This window comes from Alligator sinensis, unplaced genomic scaffold, assembly GCF_000455745.1.
Source record: "Alligator sinensis unplaced genomic scaffold, ASM45574v1 scaffold528_1, whole genome shotgun sequence".
In the NCBI taxonomy this organism is placed as follows: domain Eukaryota; kingdom Metazoa; phylum Chordata; order Crocodylia; family Alligatoridae; genus Alligator; species Alligator sinensis.
Genome location: NW_005841846.1, coordinates 4,529,653 through 4,540,499, shown reverse-complemented (window position 1 = coordinate 4,540,499; position 10,847 = coordinate 4,529,653). Strand labels below are relative to the sequence as shown.

The 10,847-nt window shown below is 43.5% G+C and overlaps 1 protein-coding gene across 3 annotated transcripts in view; it reads left to right on the top strand.

Moving 5' to 3' along the window:
* Nucleotides 1–10,847, top strand: part of LOC112550784 (cytochrome P450 4V2-like) — a 44,645-nt gene that overhangs the window by 15,664 nt on the left and 18,134 nt on the right. For all 3 annotated transcript variants that reach the window (XM_025207735.1, XM_025207722.1, XM_025207730.1), the window contains 2 exons: nt 3,280–3,406; nt 5,907–6,098. In XM_025207735.1, coding sequence (XP_025063520.1) covers nt 3,280–3,406; nt 5,907–6,098 — 319 coding nt within the window. The remainder of the gene's footprint in view (nt 1–3,279; nt 3,407–5,906; nt 6,099–10,847) is intronic.

Sequence of the window (10,847 nt, the reverse complement as noted above, 5' to 3'; positions counted from 1 at the left end):
CCCCACACCTAGCCACCCCTCCCCACAAATCCCAAACATGCACCCACACATACATCCACACACTCCCACACACTCTTCAAACCCACACACCTCCCCACAGCCCTACACAAATCCCATACCCAGCCACCCATATCCTCCCACAATACACAAGAGTGGGACTTCATTTTGAGCTATTTTACAATTTCCTCTATATACACTCCACAAACGCACACAAATCAGGAAAAAATATTTTTTGAAATAAAATTTAAATGTTATAGTAGATTTCATAGATTTCATAGACCTTAGGGCTGGAAGGGACCTCGGAAGATCATCGAGTCCAGCCCCCTGCCCAAAGGGCAGGAAGTCAGCTGGGGTCATAGGATCCCAGCAAGATGAGCATCCAGTTTCATCTTGAAGGTGTTCAATGAAGGCGCTTGAACCACCTCCGGTGGCAGGCTGTTCCAGACCTTGGGGGCTCGGACAGTAAAGAAGTTCTTCCTTATGTCCAGCCTGAAACGATCTTGAAGTAGTTTGTGACCATTCGACCTCGTCATCCCTTGGGGCGCTCTGGTGAACAAACGTTCCCCCAGATGCTGGTGGTCACCCCTGATAAACTTGTAGGTGGCCATCAGATCACCCCTGAGCCTGCGCTTTTTCAGGCTAAAGAGCCCCACGGCTCTCAGCCTGTCATCGTAGGGTCTGCTTCCCTGACCTCTGATCATGCGCGTGGCTCTTCTCTGGACTCTCTCAAGCTTCTCCACATCCTTTTTGAATTGTGGAGCCCAAAACTGGACACAGTACTCCAGTTACGGCCTCACTAAGGCCGAGTACAGGGGGAGAATGACGTCCCGGGATTTGCTTGAGAAGCATCTATGGATGCTGAAACCAAAGCCTAGAAGTTATAGGCTTAGTTTTGGGGGCTTCACTTCACTTCACAGGATCATTTCCAAATATACAGCACACAAGAATGTTGAGCTAATACTATGGCTCAGTGAGATGCATGTTCAGATATTTTAGACACCCATTTCCTCCATGAGGGCTGATTGTGATCTTGCATCATGATCATACTTGGGCCAGCCCAGTGCTTTACAGTGGTGTAACTCAAATCAGAAAATCAGAATCAGGCTTGTTCTCACATTCCAAGGTGCCCAGAAAGGAAGCAAGGGAAATTATTCCTGCCCCCCAACTCCACCCCCAGTAAGTGGAAGCTGGCTGAGTGAGGCAGAATCACAGAATCATAAGGCCGGAACTGGGCCATGTAGCCCAACTTCCTTCATGGAGTCAGGTTTTATGTTATCATTTCTCTTGCTCGTTTAAGGTTGAGGATTTAAGCCCTGATCTAAAGCAATCAAGGTTAGCTTATACCTTTCCCCAGTGCTCTGAAGAATGTGGGTCTCAGGCACAGCCTACCCGGCTTCACTTTTGGGTTTGACACATGTCAAGTCAGAACAGATAGAAAATAGAGCGATAAAATTTGCTCCTTTTTTGGTGAAAGTTGCACGTTTTAAAGATGAAAATTAAAAACAGTCCCAGAAAGAAGGGTTTTTTTTTTTGGTTAAGCAAAATATTATGTCTGTGTCCAATTCAGGCATGTTTTTCTGAATCAAGACCTCAGTACCTTGCAGGAGATGCTTAGGCACAGGTAGATCCTTGGGGCATGTCCCCACTAATGGGAATGTGCCTTATCCCAGGGACAATTGGCAGTGGCACATATTTGTACCATTGCTAGTTGCTCCTGGATATGCCCCGCACATGTGCTCTGGTGCAGGGCAAGTTGCCCTGGGTGGGGTAGGGGTGGCTGGGGCCCCAGGGGCCTGGGGTCCTGAGGCTGCAGCGGTGGTAATCCGGGTACTTGGTGCAGCCTGGCCCTGGTTAGCCAGGCTTCTGTGTCTTATTGTCCTTGATGCTCAAAGCTAGCTGGAGTTCAGTTGCAGCCTTGGCTTTCCTGGTCTGCTCCCTACAGGACCGGACCAGTGCAGAATAATCCTCCTTGGAGGTGACTCCCATCCTCCATCCTTTGTAGGCCTTTCTTTTTAGCCTCAGGAGATCTGCTAGGTCCCTGGAGAGCCAGGGGGGCTGCTGTGCCCTCTTGCTGCCTTTCCTCCAAGATGGAATAGACTTAGTTTGTGCATTGAGGATCGCTCCCTTGAGGAGCAACCACTCCTCTTGCACTCCCCTCTCCCTGTGGTCACGGTCCCTTAGGGCCTCACTGACAAGCCTCCTGAGCTTGTCAAAGTCGGCTTTCCTGAAGTCAAGGACTTGCGTGTTGCTGACCGACTTGCCAGCTTTTTGGCGGATGGTGAAGGTGATCAGCTCATGGTCGCTGTCACCCAGCTTCCCATCGATCACTAGGTCGCCGACTAGGTCATCCCCATTAGCCAGTACCAGGTCGAGCAGCGCTTTGCCTCTCGTTGGCCCATAGACTTCTTGAGTCAGGTAGATGTCATCCACTCACGAGAGGAAGCTCTGCGACCGCTCAGATTTTGCTGAGTGATCCTCCCACGAGATGTCCGGGTAATTGAAGTCACCCATGACAACCATGGTCCTGGAGCAAGCTGCCTCAGCCAGTTCCTGGGCAAACTCCTGGTCAAGCTCAGGACTTGATGGGTATAGAAGGGTCATTCCCCCATTCTAGATCATAGAGGTAACTTTGAACTTGACAACATTGGAAATCTGTGCAGAAAGTGGTGCAGCTATCACTGGAGAAGCAACAGTATGGATGAGTTCATTTCTCTTGAATTTTAATTGCATGGTTTTCTCACTACAAAATTATTCTGGCAGAAGTTCTTTGTGTTGCTGGGGTTTGTTCATTAGATGACAATTACAATGATATTAAAATCAGAGGAAACATCATGTGAATTGTTAGATGAATAATTAGAAAGCAGATGAATAAAAAGTTCAGCTTTCCATACCACTTCACCAATACAAATACAAATGAAAAGACCTAGCATCAGTAAAGTTAAATCAGGTTTATACCACAGCAATGCTGAAATAACTTGGTTCTGAGTTTCCTTTCTTTCTATTGCCAAATATCCTAGTTTAATATTACTTTGACATGGGAATAGATTTCATTCACTCTCTCAAACTCTGCTTAAATTACAGTAGATGCTTTTAACTTTATAAATAGAAAATAATAATAAAAGCAGTTTGTACCCCTAAAGACAAAATGATTGTGTCTGCATCATAAAATGGTATTTTACATCAGTTTTGGGATATTTTGATTGCCTTAGGCTCTTAAGGATGCGTTGTGATTGTGTTTTTGGCAATAAATATTAATTAGTGCTATTTTTCATATCCTAGAATGAGTGATTTGATTCATCATAGACAAAAGGCTCCTTGGTTATGGCCTGACCTTACATACCTTCTCTTTCAAGGAGGAAGGGAACATAATAGAAGTCTCAAAATCCTCCACAGTTTTACTGACAAGGTAATCTGTTATTCTTCTTTTCATTGTGTTCCAGTTAATGAAAAGAAGTAGATCAATGGAAGAAAGATCAAAATGTGATTACAGTGGCCTGGAGTTTAGTCCTTGAGAATATCACCTTTATCTGAGAGACGTACATGATAAATGAACCTGTGGGTTTAAGAAGATAGGACTAACCAATTCCCAGTTATAAAACCCAGCTGGAAGTTACGTGGGCTGAGAATGCAAAAGGAGAGGGCCACAGGAGAGAGGCAGTCTTTGAAGCAGTGGGACTGTTAGGAAAGAGTCTCTGGGAATGGTCTCCTAGCTTGGATGGAGGAACTGTATTGTTTGTCTAACTAGGGGTGTGGACAGATGTAACATTTGAAACGTTTCAAATGGCTTTGAAAAACTTCTGACGTTTTTATAAGGCTACTGTACAGGTGTGTAAGTGGGGTAAAACATTCCAAAGAGTGACAAACATGCACCTGCAGGGAGCAGATACTGTTTTGTACCATTTTGTTCCACCTTGCATCTGTATGAGTCAAACGGTCCTCCAACATCCCAAATGCAGCACACTCCTTGACTGTCTCCCAGGATCTCAGAATGTCAGGAGCAGTGGTGCTGGCAGTGTCTAGTGTGCCAGGGCCCCCAGTACTCTGCTCAGAGACTCCTAGCACTCAGGGTACCAGGGGGACTCCCAGCACCCTGGCTGTATAGGGCACCAGGGCCGCTCTTGCTCTGGGCACTCAGAGCACTTCTGGAGCTGGAATCCCCCCACAACCTTCCTCACACTTTGGCAGTGAGTCCCCTCCACTCCCCCTGCCTTGGGTGGTGGGGAATAAAGCCTCAGTTCCCCAAACTTCTCTCTTGCTGGGGGATATACCACTGCATGCACCTGAGGAAACTTTGTGCTCTAGCCAGGGTTCAGAACTAGGGTTGCCAGGGACATTTCAGTTTTCTGCTACTCTGTCCTCTGTCCTCTATTGATATGAAACCCAATGCCTTTTGTCCTCTATTTTTCTCTTCAAGCCATTTTAATAAGAGCCATTTTAATTTTATCTTCAAGAGAAAAATAGAGAACATAAAGGCATCTGGCTTTGTATCAATAGAGGACAGAGGACAACTGGACTGTCCTCTGTGATGGCCACCCTAGTCAGAACAGGGGCTATATGTCTATCTGGAGGCTGAAACACTACCTTTTTAAAACATTTCCTAGCCCTGTGAATCTCAAACAAGGTTCTACAGCACGCTGCGGGGCCTTGAGAGCCTTTCAGGGGTGGTGAGGGGTGTCACACTGTGTTAGTACTGTTATGTATACAAACATGATTCACAAGATAAATGCAGAGGTTGCCTATACACACACTTGGGGGAGGGGGAGCATTTTAATTAGAGGGTTCCCATATAGCTGCTCTTATTAAAATGGCTCACTGTCATGTGTATTAAGCCCTTGCACATTTCAAAATGGCCACGCAATGCTTTATCTAAAACTCATTTGACGAGGTTTAGATAAAGTGCCCCTGGAGCCATTTTGAAATGCTCATAGCCTTAATACATGTGATACTGGAGTGATGCTGGAGCATTTTAATTAGATGCAGGAACATTCTAATTAGAGCATGGAGTAGATTCAGTGAATTGAGTCTGCTCCGATGGGTTCTAATTAGAACATGAAAAGTCACATTCTATAGGCACTCAAATAGGAATCCATAGTTCCTGACCTGTTGTGGTCTTTCTGAATTCTTTGTAACAGAAGGAATGCTTTATTTTTTTTGTAGTAAAAAAAAGTGTGAAAACTAAGAGCTGGCATTTTCTGAGGGGTGCCTTGAGTGTATCAAGGGTTCTTTGAGTCTAAAGAGGTTGATAACCACTGTCTTAGCCTGTTATGCTTGAAAATGTTTCAAATGTGACATCTGCATGCACCTTAAATGTTATGTTAGAAAACCAAAGAGCCCTGAAAGAGATATGGGCATGGCAGTGAGTCCTCTTGTGTTGGTAAGCTAGCTACTTTATACAATTTTTAGTCTCTAAAGGAACTCCCTGATGAAAAAAATGTAACTCCATATGGGTAAATAGATTTAAATAAAGCTGTGAAAATCAGAAAGGAGACTCAGTCAAAACATACTACAAAATGGGATTATTTATCCTGTTGATGTTGATTTTTATATTCTGTAACATGCAATAACACTATGCAACACCACCTGATTGGTGCTAAAAGCTCAGAAACAAAGGGCAGTCAAAATGAGGAGTCAAAACTATGTTTCTGTTAATGGTGCTTTGTGAAAAAGTAGGACTTAAATACTCAAATTCCATATGATTCACAACAACGCTGCGTTCAAACAGTGCACAGTATGGGGAGCCAGATATTAAGGGATGGATATATTTGTCCCTGTCTGCCACTGAGCTGTGCAGAATATGGCATTGGGGATTAAATCAGTTTTTAAGTATGTGGGGTAGAGATTAGTTTGAACACATATTGGTAGATTGGAGAACATAAGCACTGAATCATATATATTTCTTACCTAAGGTTATTACAGAAAAAGCTAGTGAAAAAAAAAAGCATGATGAAAGAAAATGTGACTTTGACAGCAACTGTGAACCAAGTGGGTCAAAAAAGAGAAGAGCTTTCCTTGACATGCTTCTCAATGCAATGGATAATGGAGGGAACAAACTGAGCTACTTGGATATTCGAGAGGAAGTGGACACTTTCATGTTTGAGGTATCCTGATGACTTGGCGACTTTCAGACCTTGAGATATTCTATGTACAAAATGTAGCTTTCCTTGTAGAAGAGAAGCTTTGCTTTTTCTTTTAAATCACTATAGCTATAAACAGCTAGGAGAAAATGAAGATGGCGCTGATGCACACAATATAGCACAGAATCTCTTTCTTCAAAACAAGCTCTTTCTTGTTGTGGAGAGAGGTGTGCATGTGCACACACGTCCATACACCTCTCTACAGGGCAAGAATGTGTTCTTATTTTGAATTGCAGAGCTGAAACAGACATGGAAAATTTCAAGCCACAAATACAGTCTAGTGGTAACTACTCATTTGTTAAGACCCTGACATATTTGAGCTGGTCTTAGTCACATAAAGTACTGGCAGTGGTCTGTTGGGCCTGATCCAAAGCCCATTCAAGTCGTCATGTTGACTTAATGGATATTGGATCACTCTCCTAATGATATAAATGACATAGGAATACATGGAAATGTAGCAACTGCTGTACCAGATCATTGATCTGTGAGTCCTAATGTCCAAGGCACAGGTGTCAAAGATACATCGCCTGGGACAAGATTTGTCCCACAGAACACCATCATCTGGCCCCCCCTGGTGCTGCCCTATGGTCTCAAATTGACCCACATGGTGTGCACCAGATCAGACCTGTGCACAGGGCCTGGGATGCAAAGTGCATACAATGCCCACCCTGGTTGGTCCAGGACACACTGCTGGCTTCAGTTGGTCTGGGATCTGTGCTGCATGTGGAGCTTGTTCTGGCTGGTCCAGGGTAGGTACTGTGTGTGGCATAGTCCCAGAGTAGGTGCCATGGGTGCTGGATCCAGCACGCAGGAGGAGAGTTCGAATCTAGTCTGCAGAGACTACAGGATACCATTTATCCAGCTTGTGGACCAGTTTTGAGCCACTTATTTGGCCCATGAGGCCAAATGAGTTTGACACCCCTGGTCCAGGGCAACGTCTATACTGTCTCCCTTCTAAACCAAGGACCCACATTGAGAGACAAGTTATGTTCCTACCCTTTCAATCCACATGCAGCCAAGCTTAACAGTTAGGCAGAGTAGACAACTTATAGGGGACCTGAGCACACAAAGTGGTAAGAGACACAGTATAGACATGGTCTACCAATAGTCAGTACCACATGCATACCACACTGTAAGCTGTGAGAAACCAGGAGACAGATTATTCTGTCAGAACTTAGCTGTGCAGGAAGGAAAAATGTCTCTCTCATCTTCTCAGTTAGTGATTGACTTGTCTCTGGGTTGTAACCTTTAATTGTTTAGTTATCCTACCAGTTGATGCTCCAATTACTGACACAAAGACCTAATCCTCTTTTAAAATATTAATTGGCCTTGGCACTCCTGACATCTTGGGCTGTAAGTTCCACAGGGTAGTTGTGTACTGTGTCAACGACTGTTACCTTTTAACAGTTTAAATGTTATGGTAATCACATTTTATCGAAACTCTTCCTTTTCTTTTATTATGAAAAGGGGTTGGCAGGCTAGGAGCAGTCATTCCCCCTCGTTGTTCATTAATCAATCAAATATCTTCTCATCAATATCCTGTCTAAAGGTAGCAAGACCTAATTTTTCCTCATATTAAAATGTACATAAGACATACAAAAAACTAGAACTCTTGGTTTCAAAATGATACCTTTTATTAAACCAACTGGGAAATCGCAAGGAGATTGTCCTTTTCTACAAGCTTTCGGGATCAAAGTCCCTTCGTCAAGCTCTGGGAAAAGTGTAGATGGTAAAAAGTCCTCATAGGAAGGAAATAAACTTCGTTTTTGCACAAAGGGAGCTGAAAATGAAAGGCTGTGCCGCTGGGTCCATGAGAGGTGTCTTTGTGAGCTGTGCTGAGCAGCTTTTTGAAGGTAGAATTCCTTCCCTGGAGGTGTCAGATGGCAGGCAGGGAGGTAAAAAATCTTTCTTCTTGTTCTGCAATGAAGTTTAAAATCCAAAATCGGCTACAATTTGGCATCTTCCATGTTTCAGGGATGTACTTGGTAGCCATGTTGGTCTGAGACAAGAAGACATACAAAAAACTAGAACTCTCGGTTCCAAAATGATACATTTTATTAGACCAACTGGGAAATCCCAAGAAAATCAGCAGAAAAGGACAATTTTCTTGGGATTTCCCAGTTGTTTTAATAAAAGGTTTCATTTTGGAACCGAGAATTCTAGTTTTTTGTATGTCTTCTTGTCTCAGACCAACACGGCTACCAAGTACACCCCTTATGCTTCTAATCACTTTCAGTTGCCCGTAAAGCATTCCTATTACTGGTATGCTGTTTGTAACACATAGTGGTCAGAAGTGGTCAGAGTGGGTCTGATTTGGCACAGCCATCCAGCTTGAAAGTGATCTAACATCCACCCTGAAGCTATACTCTGTTGCAGTACATTTTTTATTAACATTACTTTTATTAAATTAGCTAAAATCTTTTAATATCAAAATCTTTTGTTGGACATTCCCTTGCATCCTTTACATACATTACATGCATAGTTTCATTTTTAAAATGTACAAGCTTAACAAAATTATATACTTCTGCTGTTTTGTGATAATTGATGATAAAATGTTTTATATTTTCCAAGAGAGGGTAGAGAATGCTACTAACTAAACCTCAGGAATCCTTTGTCGTGGAAACACACGCAGCATACTTTTGGGTCAGGTCAGAAGAAGCTTTTATTCAAAAGAAACTACAGCTGTAGGGGGGATTCCAAAGTGACATGGATTTCCCAAGCACTTGGAAGGGGTCCCCCCCCAAGAGCAAAATCAGGAGGCTTATATACTTTTTAACAGTTGCTTACAACTCACGTGATCATATAGTGAAATTAGCATGAAAAGCGGCTATAACATTACTTCATTATTTCTTTGCTGTAATCAGGATGGGAACTAATGGGGGAGGCGAGGTTAGTTCACAAACCTCCTTCTTGCACCTGCAAATCAGAGTTGTACATACTTTTTGCTATCTTCAAGGCCGCGGTGAGCGAAGCAGTTGCAGAGGAGTTACAAAGAACAAACACTTTCTCTTATCTGTTCTACTATACAGAGCCAGCAATTCTCCACAAAGCGGTTATGTCATCTTATAACTAAAATAGTCAAAGTTTAAGGCATATATTTTTTCTGATTCCACAGTCCCCCCCCTTTGAGACTATTTAGTCTCACTTTACCCTTAAATTTTTATTCTCATGAGCCCCTCTATTTCATCATGCAGCCTTTCATGTTTTCTTTCAATCTGCTCACACTTTTGTAATACCATTATTCTAGACTCTGCTGTGGGTTTTCTTGCCTTGCTAAAGCTTCTCCTGCTGGCTTTCACGCAGCAGAGGATCAGTTGCACTAAGACATAAAACATTATCAGAACTATCAAGACAAACAATATTCCATACAGGATTTTCTTGCCAAGGGCCCCGAAATCTGGGAGCCAGGAGGTTAGCCAAGACCACATTTCTTTTAGACCCCAGTCAGTATTCTCTGAGGCCACTTGATGTAAGACCCTTAACTGACTTCGGATTTTACGAATGTCAGTTTCAATTCGCATGTCCTGATTGACATAGACACAACAGGTGGAGTTTACTAAGGCACATACTCCTCCCTGGGATACCAATAGGTAATCTAGGGCTACGCGGTGTTGTATAGTTACTTGTGAGATCTGGGAGATCTCTTCTTGCAGAGCCTGAATTGCATCCGCAGTGGCATTTCCCATAGCTTCCATTGTGGCTGAAATGTTAATTATGGCTAGTTCCAATTCTCTTACTCCAAGCCACGGTATGAAGGTTCTCACAAATTGATGGAACCCTGTGTTTCTGGTAGCTAAGGGGTTAACCGCCCTTTTCATGTGATGGTTGAAATTTTTTACTTGTTCCAGATATATTGTACTATGCATTTCAAAACCAGGGATAACACGTCCAAGAGTGCATGCCCCCACCCAATTCCAGGGCAAGATTTTATGAGCCCTGTTTCCGCAGAGCCAGTAAAGGCCTGGGGCAGAAAGGGTACTCAAATCTCGACAGGTGTTGTGCCATATCCGGCACTTTCGATTAATATGCATCGTATAGGACGGACCACGTTCAGCTGTTATCCTGCTGGACCGAGATATATTACAAGAAGTAAAATTGGAGTCAATGTAAAATTCCGATCTGTTTGCAATGAGAGCAACATGAGGTTCCTTAGAAAAGTTGTAGACCATGAATCCTGTACAATTGAGAGAGGGTACATTACCCAACAGGATTCCACTGGTGCTATTGGGGCTATAATCTAGAGTAGTTAGGCAATGAGGGTAGTGTCCTACAGGTGTGGCTTTATTATAAGCTCCGGTGTTGTTGGATCTGTAACAGAAAGGCGCCTCTACTCTTGGGGAGATTATCCAGTTAGCAGGGGCGGCCCTCCATTCTTTAGGAGCGGACCGATGGGCAGCTAACGAGTAGTGTCTAACGAAGCCGCCGTTTATTGTTCCCCATTGCCGGAGGGATATTGGTACTCCGATCATTGGGATTCCTTGTTGTAGGTGCGCTGGGCTGTGAGAGCATATCCAGCAGTCACTTTTATTTCCAGCTTGAGCCACCGTACGGGAGATCTGCAAGTACAAATTTTTCTCCCACCCCCCTTGGGTGATACTGAGATACCCAAGTGTGATATATAAGGATATCAGTGCCATTTTTAGATACAGGAGGGACAAAGAATTTTAACAACAAACATAACCAGCACCAGTAAGAAAAAGAACACTATCAGCC